This window comes from Periplaneta americana, chromosome 16, assembly GCF_040183065.1.
Source record: "Periplaneta americana isolate PAMFEO1 chromosome 16, P.americana_PAMFEO1_priV1, whole genome shotgun sequence".
Taxonomy (NCBI): domain Eukaryota; kingdom Metazoa; phylum Arthropoda; class Insecta; order Blattodea; family Blattidae; genus Periplaneta; species Periplaneta americana.
Window position 1 is genome coordinate 8,631,741 of NC_091132.1, and position 17,806 is coordinate 8,649,546.

Below are 17,806 nucleotides of genomic sequence, written 5' to 3' on the forward strand. Positions count from 1 at the left end.
TCAAATTTATACCTACATTGGCATGTTTATAAGTGTCCTCCCAAGTTAAACCAGTGAAAATCACCACTGTATTATCAGCGTAAGAATAACAGGAGCCATTATGTACTTTCAAATCAATGTTTAATAAATCATTAATATATATTAAAAATAGAATAGGACCTAAAATTGTTCCCTGAGGGACACCTATATCAATATTTACATTTTCACTGATATTATCATCAATTTTGGTTACCTGAGTTCTTTTGTTTAAGTATGATTGAAATAACTTATGCGCAATACCCCTGACTCCTATATCAAATAATTTGTCCAGAAGTAAACGATGGTTAACCGTGTCAAAAGCTTTCCTTAAATCCAAGAAAATCCCTAAACATTTAGAACCGTTATCCAACTCCTGCATAATTTTACCAGTGACTTCAATAATTGCGTCATCCGTAGATAATTTATTTCTGAAGCCATACTGATGTTTGGAGAGAATTTCATTTTTCTCTAAGTAATTTACTAATCTGTTTTTTAAACATTTTTCTAATATCTTTGAGAAGCTAGAGAGCAAGGATATAGGTCTATAGTTATTCAGACTTTTTCTTTCCCCTGACTTATGGACCAGTACAACTACAGCATTTTTCAGAGATTCTGGGAAAACTCCTTGGGTGAGACATAGATTGAATACATAAACAAGCGGTTTTAATGTATGTTTAATGATAATCTTTAATGTGTTATTTGTAATTTTGTCGATTCCCGGTGAGACATTATTTTTTAAGGATTTAACAATATTATAAATTTCTTCTTCGGTTACTGGTGATAAAAACATGGAGGAAGATGCGTGCTTATTATGGCCACTGCAATAATTTTTCGTGTTAAATGCCGATTTGTTGATGTTCGATGCAATGCTATGTCCTACTTTTGAGAAATATTTATTAAATTCATTAGCTATGTCTTTTTTGTTGCTGGGTAACTTTCGGTGTTGGACTCCGGACTCATTTCACCGGCATTATCACCATCTCATTCAGATGCTAAATAACCTAGGGCCTAGATGTTGATAAAGTGTCGTAAAATAACCTACTAAAATAAAATAATAATAAATAAACTAAACCAACTTCGCATCATAATGTATATATTTAGTTTGTAAAAATCACACTACAGTAATTGTGATATGCAACATGAATAGGGTTGCCAACCCTCCTATATTTGCCCCTAATTTTTATCAGTTTCCCAGCTCCCGAATTTTTAGTCTCTCATGCATTTTGCTCCCTTATTTTTGCATAATGTAAAAATCTCTGTTCTAAACATTTGATTTTGCCATGCATGATGATTTACATGATGAATTTTATTATTCAAGAGATGCAATAAAATTTGCAGTCTTTGTAGAAGGTGATACTTGCAAGAAATGGGTTTTAGTGCTCACACGTTTAAAATCAAATCATGTTAATGTTATAAATTTGGACAAACTAGCGAGTTTTATTCTAAGCAATACCAAGTACTAATGCTCATACAAAAAGAATGTTTCTTCTGATGAACAGTAATTGGATAGATGTTCAAAACAGGACCACAACACATCTAACCAAATCAGAGCAAACTGCAGTCGACTTCAATTATTATGCGAGACAAGGTCTGTCTCAAAATATTCTAATTATAGCTGCCAAAGTATAAAGTAGTTTTTAGTAACCGGAATGATCTGTCAATTTTCTATGTGAAATTTTGTCGATTCCTTAGTCTCTCGTATTTTCTTAAAAAAGAAAAGTTGGCAACCCTAAACATGAATGGAATGTTGAAAAGTGCAAAATGGCGTGTAATAATTATTACAATTATACATGTAATGGAGCATGCCTAATAAAGTTATTATTATTACTGTTAATATTATTATTATTAAATGCAACAACAAGCATTTGTTACGATCGGTAATTAAAACTTGCTCTGTTCCGAACCTTGCAGAAAATAGAATGTAGCAACTGATAGTTAATTAAATCATAATGATTCTTATTATTTCTCGAATGTTTCATTTTGTCAACACTGTGTCAATACAGTTACGTAATAATTATTATTACAGGTGTTGAACAAACATAGGGATGTGAGATCAAGAAACACCAAGGATATCTTCTCCAAAATGGTTTTTATTAGTACTAACAGCTTCCTTTACAGATTTAAAACCATTCACTGAATTTAAAAAATGTCATTCATCTCTTTAATGACGATTACTATCCAGTATAAATTTATTTTACCTTCCATTTTCTTGGGCAAGAGTTAAGTACTTTCCCAAACAGAATAGTCCAGTAGAACAGTATTATTCGTGCATGATACTGAAGGTGCTTGTACCTTGACCACTTTGTATCATGGTTCATTATGTCTGTATGTAACAGTTTTTTGTGATATAATGAACATGTTTGTTGTATCCCAAGGTTGGATCAATAATTATACATTCTGAACAATTTCTTTACAGGATGTCTTTTTTATACACACTTGCCATTACTCTCAAGACTTTCTTTTGTAAAACAAAAATATGTTAGCTTCAGATGAGTTAGTCAAGAATATTAATCCACATTTGAATACAGAATGAAAGTATTCAAAGTACGTTATTTCCAGAATGGTTACAATGCCAAAAGCATCTTAAAGCATAATAGACAGATCTCAATTTAAGACTAATGTATTAATTTATTCTACATGCGTCCTTTAGTTCAAGTGATTATCCAATTCCAAATCAAGACAATTACAGATTGTTGTAGATCCTTTGAGATCAATTTCATTTAATATAATATTGAAGGGAAACTGAGGATTACTATGCATATTAAATCTGACTACAGCCTACTAGTTTTATCAACAAATGCTAGTTTATTTGCATTAAATCAATAATAATTATTCCTTAGCTTTAATAATAAAGCTATATCATTAACGTTTGCTAAGTACGATGACCAGTGAACTAACATTTTTTATATTCATAAACCAGTGTTAGCGATATGATATGAATCCCGTACAAGTAACCAGTTGATAGCCGGGGCTAGTTTAACATGCTTGTAGCATGGGCTAGCAAAATGTCTATGAATGTTAATACGATAACACTTCAATTAGTTTATCAATATAATATTATGAGCTACACAGTCTAATGCATTAGCTAAGGCAAAATATTCCTCCATCATGTAATTTCGAATCTAAAGTTTTCAGTACTTCATCCTCAAAATTGCATTCCTTTTGTTTTCTAAATAGAAACTGATCTAAAACTAGTATTTTATTGTATTCCAAATCTATTATAAATAACTTTAATGGTGAAATGGGCCTGTAATTAGCAGCAGTATATTTATATCCTTTTTGCGACACTGTTTTACTGTTCAGTATTTCTAGGAAAATATCATATTATACTGGCAAATTATATACCCCAAACAACTTAAAGGAGATGAAATTATTTCAGAACAGGCTTTCGGAACTTCACTCTGTATTTTATCATATCCAAAGGAATTTTTTAAGAGGTTTTAAATAATATATATAATTTCTGCTTGAGTAATAGTGAGAATAAATTTGAGACCTGCAAATTCAGTATAAATGTATCTGTTAAATAATCAAATGCAGGATTTTCTGCACAATCTTAAGAATATTTAGGTTTTCAGTGATATTTTAGTTACATAAAAACTGTTAAAAATTTTGCAAAAGAATTTGGATACTCCACAATCATTAATTTACCTGTTAGTTTAATAAAAGAAATGTAATTATTATGTAGTAAGCATCAGCCAGGCCATCTTCTCACATAAGCAGTCCAGGGCACATACATTACCAATCAGGCCTATTATATATTTTAATTAAATTTTTAATGTTTTCTTATTATTATCCAATGCTTAATAACATCTTCAACAGCTTTTATTATCCGAATTTTGAGTTTTTTTTTTTTTTCTGTTCAGAAACATCCTTTTCACCTCTTTCATAATTTTCAATAAAGGTTAGCAGTATTTCTTATTCATTCATTCATTTAGTGTTCTGCCCAAGGGCAGGTCTTTCACTGCAAACCCAGCTTTCTCCAGTCTTACCTATTTTCTGCCTTCCTCTTTGTTTTTTCATATGATCCATATACTATACAGATTTCACGAGAAGATACGAGCAAGGAATGCAAGGTTTTCCCCCACTTTTACAACCAAACATCGAGACAAAACCAGGTTTGTGTACTCTAAACTTTCGCTATCAATTACAGTGAAAGCATTGTCCCTCAGTAAAACATTAACTTTGTATCCGGATTATTAATTCATACAGGCTATATATTTTACATTTAATATCTATAAATTAAGTTAATTACGGAAAGCAATTATTCAGTAACAGTGTTACACCACACCAGTCAATGTAAATATTATATAGTTATTTTCCAGTGTATAGGTGACGAGATGGGAGTAAGTAGGATTGCGATGGCTTCTGCTAAATGAAAATCAATAAGTTTGGGAACTTGGCTACATTTAAAGATTTGGATGAAGTAATGAAATAGACAGGAATTTGATTACTTTTCTTAAAAAAAGGAAATAAATTGAGGAAAGTTTTATGAGCGAAAAATTTGATCCAGCATGAAAACGACTGAAGACAGTTTCAGGTGATGTGGAGAGTGCTACAATAAAATGGTTTAATGGAATGAGGGCACAAAGTATTTCTATAGGCTGTCCTATGATCTGCAAAAAGCCCTTCATTTTGCCGGTCTATTTGGTGATTCAAACTTCAAAGCTAGCAATGGCTGGCTACAACGCTTCAAGGACAGGCATGGCATTATCCACAAAGTGGCAGCCGGGGAAGAGAAGTCTGCTCCCATTGGTGAAGCTGATTCGTAGTGCAAAAGTCAAATGAAAAGTATAGCCCTGAAGACAAAAAACCTACTGTAACAGTATACTCAATCACAAATATGTTACCAAATAAAACAAAGAAAATGGAATTGGATAGGCCACACACTGAGAAAGCCAGATGGAGCTATTGAGAAGACTGCAACTGACTGGAATCCACAAGGAGTAAGGAAGAGAGGACGGCCTAGAAAAACATGGAAACGATCAATAGAGGAGGAAGTAGAGAGATGTGGGAAAAGCTGGAAAGAGGTGAAACGGATGGCTGGCGACAGAGTACGCTGGAGGAACTTCACTGCTGCCCCATGTTCCACCTAGGAACAACAGGATATAAGAAGAAGAACAGTATACTATCATAAAACCTTCAAAGTTAGAAAATAGGTCCTTTCGTCCAAGATTTAAAAGCCTTCATTAAGCATCAAGGTTTCAGTTTAGAAAGTTGACCCCAACATTTTTTTTTATATAAAGAAATGACTTTTGCATTCTTCCCACTTTTCAGCTGACTGAAATAAAACAAAATAGCTCTTCTATGACCCAGCTTATCTTAAAAAAATCACAGTGCTTGCAAAATATAACGAGACTTCGTAACCTTGACCAGGCTCTCCTTTCAAGGTTCTGTTCAGAAAGTTTAGACTCTGATCATTTTATGACATCATTCAGAATAAATCCAAGAGGTTGAGATAAACAACTTTCTTCCCTTTCTTCTACTTTAATGATCCTGGTTTGATTTGAACTTGCCTTAGTAAATAGCCTACATCACATTTCAGACAAACTTTCAAAATTGAAGAATATTTTATTATGGTAATGTGGTTGAGTCTCTCACTGCTACATGTAGTTTTAAATTTAGACACTGCGGTGTGAGTCACCTCATGCGCAGTGACTTCGCTATGTTTGGTTACTGAAGGACCCGCACGATGGTTCAGGTTTATCAAATATGAAAATGTGTCAATTAGTATCAGTAGCAGAAATAAGTATCGCGCAAAAGTGGCATAGTTTAGTAAAAAAATTGTACAAAATTGTAAAAATTGTAGAAAATTACTAAATTGTAAAACTATAAAAATTTGTAAAAATTGTAATTGTAATATTGTAAAATGTTGACATGTTCCACATCTTAAAGCTTCATTGCTCATGTAAGATCTATGGAATAAAATAAATGAATGAAATGAATGAAAGGAGTGATTGTTTTAGAGTACGTTAGTAGATAGTTCATTTCAATCGAAGTCATGACTGTTATTTGTGATATGTTTAAAAATTTGAAGTTTCAGTTCTGATTACATTTCATAATAATATGTGAAATCAGTTTTCTCATATTACCCATTATGCAAGAAAAATATGACAAAACTAATACAGTTGTAAGTGACAGTTCAGTTGTACGAGATATTTCTACTTCAGTAAATGATAGTCCACGACAACTGTTTCTAAAACTGTATCCTAGAATTCATTATGGCAAAGATTTCAGAAGTTTGAATCTGAATGGCATAAATTATGTCCTTGGTTGGAGTACAATATTGAATGTTTGTACCGCAGTAAGCAACTTAATTGTTTAATGCTGACTAAAATTAGGTAACAAATAGGTAAATTTTTACAATAGCATTACCAAAGGAATGCTGATAGCAAAGACTCCCCAACAAAGATACTACGGGACAGCGAGGGAGAGAGGAGTTTGAGTGGGTAGTGACATTCTTAGACAATAATTTTGAGAGTATATGCAAGACATACCGAAGGTCTAAACTAACCTAACCCAATTTGTCACTGATTCGACCTTACAAAAACTCGACTTTTCTCTATGATCAGTAAGGGTACGGCCACACGAGCTACATTTGTAGCAAGTTTTCTGCGACAAATGTAGCTGGAATTATAGGCAGCATTGAGTTAAATGGAAGCGGCCACACGGAGCAGTAAATGTAGCAAGTTTGGCGCATCCCAAGGTCGTGTCGCAACTCGAATGGGTCCGGGTCCATTTTTTCTGCGACATTTACTGCTGTTGGGTGGCCACACGTAGCGACATGGGTGGCTACACGTGCAGCTACATTTGTAGCAACTTTCTGCAACAAATGTAGCTGGAATTATAGACCGCATTGAGTTAAATGGAAGCGGCCACACGGAGCAGTAAGTGTAGCAAGTTTGGCGCCGTCTGACATGAGGTCTATTCATGACCAATAATTTTCCAGCCTAAACGAATTAACATTGTTGTTAGTTACTGGTAATTTCTTATTATGAAATCCATATTTTTTAAACTTTAAATTTATATTAATATTTATTTCCGCTTTACTAATTCCCAGAGGAGACTCAGTGAGTCAAAGAATATACATGTCAAAAGACTTTTATCTACTAACTGACAATAAATAAAGAATAAATATCATGCAAAAGAAAACAAAAAAATTATAATAAAGTACAAACAACCGTGTAAAATGAATGTTCATGCTTTAATTTTTTAGGAATGAGATAGAAAGCGAAAATCAAATGTCATGTAAAGGACACACAGATTAAGACTTTAAAAAGAGTGAAATAACAAATCAAAGTTATTCATTTTACAGTAGAGAATTACAATAATTTAGCGCAATATAAATTTACAAATGCGTATGGATACACACGTAAGCTAATTTTAAATACTATTCTCTTAATCTTACTCCTGTTTTTTTGTTACTTCACCAGAAGGAAAGTAAATATCGCCACTAAGTTCCTTTCTGATAATTGAATTTGCAGCCAGGCATACAACACCTTGGCATTTTATTCAGTCTTAATGTATTTAAAAATAAAACAAGTGACATTGATGAGTGCAGTGAAATTTGTCTCTCGAATTAGCTATAAGATATCGCAATTTGTACCACCCCGCTTATCTTTTAGCGTTAAAATTTTCTTTTGTTGGTAAAAAAACTTTATGAGACATGAAACTGTAACATACCCTAAGATTCACCTTTCAGTTTCCCCCTCCCCCGAAATTTAATAATCTGAAAAACGTGATCTATCATGTTTAAGAAGACGTAAACTCTGTTTTCTATAGGACAAGATGTAGGCCTACAATGGGAGAAAGGCATTCTCAAATTTGAAGGAAAACCCGTTTTTTTAATGGTTGAAATTCTCAGTATGTATATGTAATCATAACAGAATTAACTTGTGTTTATGAGGGAGTGAAGTAGAAAGGGAGATTGACTTTTAGTTGGGAAATTATTATCATGACAGATTTATAACAATACGATGCACTCCTATCTCACTGGCCGCCAGCAGTGTGTTGTCTTTAATAATCGGTTCTCCTCCTGGCAGACAGTAGAGTCAGGATTTCTCCAGGGTTCGGTATTGGGTGCATTGCTTTTCTGTCTCTATATTAACGATATCACCAAGTCATTTAAATATTGCAGATATATTTATGCAGATGACGTTCAATTATACATTTCCGCCAGTCCTGATAGACTAAGTGACTGTATTAATAGACTCAATAAAAATCTCGAATCCGTTTCATCTTGGTCTCAACAATTTGGACTTAACTTAAATACAGATAAATCACAGGCTATCTTATTTTCGAATAAAAGATTAATCCCCGATATTAGTAAGGTGAACCTTCCTCCTGTGACTCTGAATAAGGCGATCATTCCATTCAGTTCAACTGTAAAAAACCTGGGAGTTCATTTTGAATCTAACCTTACCTGGGACACGCATATCAAACACACATGCAAGAAAGTATTTTTCACTCTTCACTCACTAAAACGATTGTACCACTATCCAGCTAAATTAAAGCAGACGCTTGTACAGACTCTTATTATGCCTCATTTCGATTATTGTGACGCTTTATTCAGTGATCTCAGGGTGGATTTATCCCAGAAACTGCAACGTGTTCATAATGCGTGTGTTCGCTTCATTTGTAATGTCCGCTACTACGATCACATTTCGCCTTCTTTCGATAAATTATTGTGGCTCAGGTTAAATGAGAGGAGAAAGTTACATTCTCTTTCTCTCTTATACCGAATTTTGCACACCTCTACTCCCTCTTACTTATCTGTCCGATTCCACAGTCTTTCTCGGTATCATAACTTAAATACTCAGTCACAATATGATAACACGCTAGAAATACCACTCCACACATCATCTCTTTATTCCTCATCTTTCACTGTTGCTACTTCTCGTCACTGGAATTCTCTGCCGCCTGTAGTCAAGGGCTGCCGAACTTTAATTTCCTTTAAATGTAAATTAGAAAAATATGTTATGATGAGTTGCCAGACCTAACGCGTTGCAAATATTTAATGGAATGTGTTCCACTGTATTTATTTTTATTTCTTTTTTGTTTCTTATTTTTATTATCTAAATCGTGTTTATTTATCACTTAACGCCAATATGTATCCCACTATGTTGTTTTTTACGTGATTCGTATTTGATTCTAACAACATTAATATGTATTTCACTATGTTTATTTTTATTTTATTAGGTAAATTTTATGTAACTACCTCTTTTGATCTCATTATGTACCTAAATTGTATCAGTATGTAATTACTTAATTCCGATCCAGTTTTATGTTCAACTGTGTAAGCAAGTTTTAATCCTGGTTGAGTGTAAGAGAAGGCCTTACGGCCTTAACTCTGCCAGGTTAAATAAAGCCATTATTATTATTATTTATTATTATTATTATTATTATTATTATTATTATTATTATTATTATTATATATATGACATCGCAGCCATTACAGAGACAATCCACAAGTATCGAAGCAACTGGCATGAGCATGTTCTATGGATGCCAAATGATAGACTACCCAGGAGATTATTAAATTACAGACCCCTTGGATACCGAGATCGTGGACGCCCAAAGAAGCGATGGAGAGACCAGCTTTTCACCTGAGACGGAACAGGCCAAATGGCCTAAACCCTGATAGCTATTGATGATGATGATTATATATATGACATATTTTGTTACCAACAATACGGTGCCACTAAATATTGCTTCGCTTATGTAGCCTATAGTCCAACTGAGTTGCCCTATTTTTTAACTCTCTTCAAAATATCTTTCTTTAAAAAGTGCATACATTTTTCTTCTTTCAATTTCGACCTAAAGAATTCTTCAATAGTAAAATGTATACAAAAGCGTTCTAGCAAACCCTTCACAGCAATTTTGTTTGGTAAAAAACGTACAATTTTTCTGCAGGACAGACCTCACAAATCAGTATTGTTTATAAAGACATTTCCACTTTGAGTTGTATTTTGGGATATAAGGGTTAAGTTTAAATTGCCGCAACGTCCAATAAGCATTCTGCAAAACCAAGAAAAAGAGAACTTTTATGATAGATGTGTTTACTTATACTCTTTTCAAAATACCGTTCTTTGAGAGTACACATTTCTTTTCTTTCATTTTCGACCAAAGGTTTCCTTCAATAATAAAATCCATACAATAGCGTTCCAGTAAACCCTTCACAGCGACTTCATTTGTTAAAAAAAAACACAATTCTTTTACAAGACAGATTTCTCAAATATGTTACAAACATATTGCTTCTTTGAGTTGTGTTTTGGGTCATGTTTAAAACTCCTTTTTACTTGAAGATGCTTCAGAAATTCATGTATTGAAAAGGGAAGAGCATGTCTAACCTGTCGTACAATCCCAATGACCCTTCTACAGAAACACGAGAAATTAGGTCTTCATACAGCCTTTCAGCAAACCCTTCGCCCACACTGTACTTCCGATTGTTACTGACGAACAATATTGCCTGTTGTAAAATCGACACAGGAATAAAAGTTAACTTTATGGCACTGCTATAAATTTTCTTCTCATGCGCATTACAATTGTGTGTGACCGTAATAATGTACACTAACATCACACACAAAGCGACTTTGGCTTCATAATCCATCTCGGAAGAAAGCTTCCACTACACTACGGCTAAGTGCTGCAAAACGCAAAAGAACTAGCTACAAATGTCGCTACGTGTGGCATGTCATGTGGCCACACGTAGCGACATTTAATGCAGAAACTGGCAGTAATTGTAGCGCTCGTGTGGCCACCCATTTTGCGACAATTACGCCAGCTTCATTTGTCGCAAAAAACTTGCTACAAATGTAGCTCGTGTGGTGTACCCTAAGGAAACACATGGAAATGACATATGAAGAGAATCATGTTATGAGAAAAATGACAAAAACTGATAAAATAAATTTGACGCCCTTAGATATGTTTGAAAAAAAAAAAAAAAACATATCCAGACATTAAGTCAAGACTTTAAAGAATGTGTTATATAAACTTATACAGTTATTGGCTTTGAAAAGGATAAATTAAAAAGTGAATAAAGCAAGTTAAAATCTTAAAAAAAGGACTTTGGACACTTTGGAATCCACCTCTTCATATATATGTCCTGCCTGCCTTGCAGTCTTCCACTTCGACAGAATGATCTCGCCTACCCACATCTCTCCACTAGTCATCATTTTCACAGTCAATTTCCACCCTTATTTTGGTGCAAAATTAGTCCGCACTCAATTTTCTTCTGTTTACAGTATGGTACATATGACTTAACTAAATCCAAGTACATAAATAAATGTGTACCTTAACAGGTAATGCAATTGTAAAGGAAAAATAATACATCATACGAGGGGGATCCAGGAAATAACGACCGATTTGTTGTAATAATTAAAAAAAAAAAATTATTTATTTGAAAAAAAAAAAAAACAAAGTCTGTTACATAACTGAAGCTTCCTTTACTTCTCTACATAATCACCACCTACATTTAAACATTTGTCGTATCTGTTCACTAGCTTTAGAATTCCCGTGTTATACTCCTCTGCCGCCAGTTCATTAAGCCAGGTGTTCACTGTCTTCTTCAACTCTTCATCACTTCCAAAACGCGTACCACCCAGAAAGTCTTTCAGCTTAGTGAAAAGGTGAAAATCGCTAGGAGCAAGGTCTGGACTATAGGGTGGATGATCAAAGATTTCCCAACCGAATTGATCCAGCAATTCTCGAGTTGAAGCAGCAGTGTGCGGGCGGGCGTTGTCGTGAAGAAGCACAACTTCTCTCGAAAGCATTCCTCGCCTCTTGTTTTGGATGGCTCGCCGTAGTTTTCGTAAAGTCTCACAATAACGATTTGCATTGATCGTAGTGCCTTTCGGCATGAAATCCAGCAAAAGAACACCTTTGCGATCCCAAAAGACAGTAGCCATGACTTTTTGTTTTGAGAGAGTCTGTTTGAATTTTCTCGGTTTCTTGGGTGATGAGGGATTTATTTTATTTTGTTGGGTTATTTTACGACGCTGTATCAACATCTAGGTTATTTAGCGTCTGAATGAAATGAAGGTGATAATGTTGGTGAAATGAGTCCGGGGTCCAGCACCGAAAGTTACCCAGCATTTGCTCGTATTGGGTTGAGGGAAAACCCCGGAAAAAACCTCAACCAGATAACTTGTCTCGACCGGGATTCGAACCCGGGCCACCTGGTTTCGCGGCCAGACGCGCTGACCGTTACTCCACAGGTGTGGACGTGATGAGGGATGATGCCACTGACGTGATTGGCGCTTGGTCTCTGGGGTGTTGTGAGACACCCAGGTCCATTCACCAGTCACAATTTGATCAAGAAAGGCATCTCCATCTGTGTGATATCGCATCAAGAATGTCAATGCTGAGGTCATTCTCTGAGTTTTGTGTTGGTCACTCAGTTGCCGTGGAACCCATCGTGCACAGATTTTGTGGTAGCCAAGATGTTGCGACACAATTTCACCAAGCAAAGAACGAGAAATGTCAGGAAAGGCAATATGCAATTCGTCGAGTGATGTGCGCCTGTCTTGCAAGATTCTGTCGTTCACTTTAGTCTTCAGGTCTTCTGTGATGAGTGATGGGCGTCCGGGTCGAGTTTCATCGTGAACATTTGTTCGCCCATTGTTGAACATTTCACACCATTTTCTCACATTTCTTTCATTCATTACAATATCACCATACACTCCTTTCAATTGCCGGTAAATTTCTGCAGGTTTCAAATGTCGGGCATTCAAAAATCGAATCACATTCCTCACCTCACAGTTGGCGGGATTATCAATCACGTCGTTCATTTTGAAGTAACACAAAATGCACAATGGCGACTTGTTGCAACCAGTACTCACAACATTATAAGAACACATGTTAAGGAAGCCAGTTGACCTTCAAACAAGGAAGGGGAGTCAACTGCGCGGCGGGTATGCGCAAACGGTCGTTATTTCCTGGATCCCCCTCGTATATAGGCTATTTATTCTTAAAAATATTAAATAGTTATATAAGTGCATCGACTTTTTCCAAACGAGAACATTAACATTAACACTTAACAAAATCATATTAACACAGTCCCCCCCCCAACCTACTGTCTCGCCCCACCTCTGCCCCCCACCCAAGATATAAAGTCCTGGCGCTGTCCCTGAATGGCATTAATTATTTTGAGGTGCTGAAGCAATGATCCTTTCAGGGTCAATATAGAGTATCCACCAGCCACTGAACGAATATTGCACACTTTTATCACTGCCAATGTGGCGCTATAAACTAATTTTCAATACTTTGATCACAGCCACATGACATTTCAATTCTTATATATTCTTATATATATATATATATATATATATATATATATATATATATATATATATATGTATATATATATATATATAAAATTATATAATTATTACATTAACCTATTTAACATGTCACAAAATATACACTGGACGAACTAAATGCAATTATTATGAAATTCGCCATATTTTCTTCCTCGAATTACGATCCACTTCCACTCGATGGCTACCAACACAAGACGCAGGGCTGGCAATACAGGCAAACGAAATGATACTAAATGTGAGGAATGTTACTACAAGTGTGTAGTATTATGAGACAGGTTATGTTAGGTTTGATTAGGTGTGCAGTATTATGAAAGAGGTTAGTTAGGTTTGATTAGGTGTGTAGTATTATTACTATGTTGGCGACACTGAAACCCACTGTTACTTGAAAGAAATATGGCCGTATTCTTTTTTCACTCGCAACGATTTTCGTATATAAGGTATGTATTTAGAGCAGACTGGGTGGGCTTACAGATGTCCCAGTGATCACATCAATTTCTACTAATCAATACTATAAATGCAAGGCATTATTTTCAAGGTATTTTATAAAGGTAAACGAGCGTTGAGTGACTTCTTTTCCTATTGCGGATATGCATCTTCAGCTGTCTTACATGTCGTACCAATGTAACTTACGAGACATTACGAATGTTTCGCACTAGTTTGTAATGTTCGAGCGTAAATTTTAAAATGTATATTTGTAGTTGTGGAAATGGCTGCAGTAGGTGATTGTCTTAATATTAGAAAGCTGAGTATCCTTAATAGTAAAAATGAAGTGCAACAGTGGTGCCGGGAGTCTGCTTCTCGCAAATATGGAGTGTCCACTTTGTGGAGAATTGCTGCATCCTCAATTTCGCAGGAGAATCAAATATGGCTTAATTATTTGTAAAAAAAAAAAAATGCGCCGGGCATGAGTTTTATGGAACATTTAAGTTGTGTAAATAACACATTTTTCAGTCGTGCGAGATTGTCAACCATGAGAGTTCTTATAATGTACGGTTTTGCAATTAAGCTCAAACAATAAGAGAGTGCGATGAAACGAATGTACCTGTATCGGAGTCAATGATTGTGGATTGGTTTTCATACTTTAGGGAAGTGTGTAGAGGTAAGAAAATGAAGTGTTATGGCAGATTGGGTTAGTTTAGGCTTTTATTATGCCTTAGGTAATTATCTGTAATAGGTTAGACTAGGTTAGTTCAGGATTTTATTAACAGGTTAGGTTAGCTTAGTTTAGGATTTTAGTGACAGGTTAAGTTAGTTTAGACTTTATGCGTTACGTAATTATTTGTAACAGGTTAAGTTGGGTTAGGTTAGTTTAGGGTTTTAGTGACAGGTTAGGTTAGGTTAGTTTAGGTTTTAATGATAGGTTTGGTTAGTTTAGAATTTTAGTGACAGGTTAGGTTAGTTTAGTCTATTATGAGTTACGTAATTATCTGTGAGAGGTTAGGTTAGGTGATGTTAGTTTAGGGTTTTAGTGACAGGTTAGGTTAGTTTAAACTTTTATTATGCGTGAAGTAATTATGTGGCAGGTTAGGTTAGTTTAGGGTTTTAGTGACAGGTTAGATTAGGTTAGTTTACGATTTTAGTAACAAGTTAGGTTAGTTTACAATTTTAGTGACAAGTTAGGTTAGTTTAGACTTTTTTTATGCGTTACGTAATTATCTGTGACAGGTTAAGTTAGTTTAGAATTTTACTATGCGTTATTATCTATGACAGGTTAGGTTAGGTGAAGTTAGTTTAGGATTTTAGTCACAGGTTAATTAGGTTATGTTACTTTAGGATCTTAGTGACAGGTTAGGTTATTTTAGACTTTTATTGTGCTTTGTGTATACGAAACTGTGACAGGTCGGGTTAGGATAGTTTAGGCTTTTGTTATGCCCTGTATAGGCGAATCTGTGACAAGTTAGGTTAGGTTAGTTTAAGATTTTAATGGCAGGATAAGTTAGTTCAGGGTTTTAATATGGTTTCATATAAGAAACTATGGGAGGTTAGGTTGGGGAAGTATAGGTTTTTGTTACGCCTTATGCAGGCAAATCTGTGGCAGGTTAGGTGGGGTGAGTTTAGGATTTTAGTTACGGGTTAGGTTAGGTTAATTTAGACTTTTATTGTGGTTTGTAACAGGTTAGGTTAGGATAGTTTAGGCTTTTGTTATGCCTTGTGTAGGCAAATCTGTGGCAGGTTAGGTTGAATTAGTTTAGGATTTTAGTGAGAGGTTAGGTTAGGTTAGTTTAGGCTTTTATTATGGTTTGCATACACGAAGCTGTAACAGATTAGGTTAGGATAGTTTAGGCTTTTATTGTGCTTTGTGTAGGCAAATGTGGCAGGTAGGTTGGGTTAGTTTAGGATTTTAGTGAGAGGTTAGGTCGGGTTAGTTGAGGCTTTTATTGTGCTTTGCATATACGAAACTGTGACAGGTTAGATTATGATAGTTTAGGCTTTTATTTTGCCTTGTATAGGCGAGTCTGTGATAGGTTAGTTAGTTTGGGCTTTTATTATTCTTTGCATATACCAAACTGTGGCAGGTTAGGTTAGGATATTTTAGGCTTTTGTTATGCATTGTATAGGCGAATCTGTGACAGGTTAGGTTAGTTTAGGATTTTAGTGACAGGTTAGGTTAGGCTTTTATTATCCTCGTCAAGATGAAGATAAAAGCGATTGAGTGTGGCGCTCTTGAACAGGTAGTGATTTTTTGTTTTAATTATATGTTGGCAGTTCAAGTGCGTCGGTGTCTATTCCAAAATCGGCGGAAGTCGCTCAATGCTCGTTTCTCCCTGTTACTTTTCTAACTTCCCATTTAACACACTCTAACCTTGTCAGGGTCCTCAATCTCCTGTCACTTAGCTATCACTCTTTCAGATGTTATCATAACTGTTGCTGTTATTACATAGTGGTGTATAATGGTACACCCTAAATTATCATATAATAATAATAATAATAATAATAATAATAATAATAATAATAATAATAATAATAATAAATGGCTTGAATCAATAATGCTTTTCTATATGAAATGTAGGCCTATCATATACTACAGAACATTTCCACAAGAAAACTGTTGCCTAATATTACTTACCACGTAAGACTTAAATGTCATCCAATCTAAAGACGCATCAGGTGTATCCCATATACCTATACTAGCTACGCTTTCTCTGTTGTTGTTTCCCCCTGGTTTCTTTTTCCATTGCAACTCAAAAAGGATACCTAAAGATTCCATATCAGCTGACATTTCAAGAAATTTTAGCTTCTCTGCAAGCTAATACGTCTCTCAAATCTTTTCCACAAGCATTAGAATGTCACTTGAATAAAAAAAAAAGGAAACAATGTTCTTCGGTCTTCGTCTGTGTTGGTGTACAATCACGAACGTCACGAAGTACGTAGTTGTTAAGATGACCAGAATTCACAGAGCGCACCAATGCCACAAAAACTATAAATCCTTAATTTGATAATATATAATATCTCATTATATATTTCCAATTAATTGTATATTTTGAAATACTTAAACAATTATTAGTTGCACGTACGCCATCAAATACAATAAAAAGGAATATACTTCACATTTAATTTACGCTTCAAACACCAGAGCGCGTTGCAAATGGGATCGGAGCAGCGGTCATCGTGAAATTCCGGTCTAAATTTCGTAACAGTTCGGCTTGTATGACGTCACAAAATGTAGGTAAATCTAAGTTTTTAGGCGGGCATGATGTGATAGCAGAGCCCTGTGTGATAGTGTTATAAACGGTATTAATTGTTTTCCTGAGTGCCTTTAACAAATATTTATAAATTAAACCGTTGGGAAAATTATTTTCTATTTCACAGTGTTTGTAAATTACTGTAGAATCATCATTGAGTTCTAAGTGCCTTTCTTGGTTGCAAAGTAGGCCTAAGCATTGTTGTGAGCATTTAGAACGTTATGTTACGAATTTTTAATAATGTTAGGGCATTGAACAGTATTCTGTATTTTCCCTGTACTATCGCACGGGAAGTTCAGGTGATTTTATAGGTGAAAATCGTCGAATTTATAAGTGATTATTTGTGGAGATAAAGTTTAATATTTAAGGCGCCAGTGAGCAAGGATAGTACTATTTTCGTAAAAGACGAGTTTTTTCCTTGGACCAAAAATACAATATAATCACCTGAACTTTCTGTGCGCTAGTTTCTCTTGTGTTTTCTTTAGTCATTTTAACAAATATTTTCAAATTTATTAAACCTTTAGGAAACATATTTTTTGGAATCGTAGTGCTTCTGGATCGTTTGTAAAATAATGGCTTTTATCAAGCTATTCGGGCAATGGTAAACTTTAGCGGTCCCTGCCTAGGTCGTTCTTGCACGTATGAAAATAACAATGGAATGTACAATCTTTGGCAGGGAAGTACTATGTGACTCAAAAAGAAGACGGAAATATCAGAAGGCTTATACTGGTCACCGTTGCTTACGGGATTACACAAGCTGGCGCATAGCACGATCGAGAGTAGGTCTCT

The 17,806-nt window shown here is 34.9% G+C and overlaps 1 protein-coding gene across 1 annotated transcript in view; it reads right to left on the reverse strand.

Annotated features, from left to right (window-relative positions):
- LOC138716357 (next to BRCA1 gene 1 protein-like) overlaps positions 1 to 16,890 on the reverse strand; it is a 40,117-nt gene extending 23,227 nt beyond the window's left edge. Inside the window, exon 1 of the mRNA XM_069849359.1 lies at positions 16,402 to 16,890. Coding sequence (XP_069705460.1) covers positions 16,402 to 16,554 — 153 coding nt within the window. The 5' untranslated portion in view covers positions 16,555 to 16,890. The remainder of the gene's footprint in view (positions 1 to 16,401) is intronic.
- Positions 16,891 to 17,806: the final 916 nt, after the last annotated feature.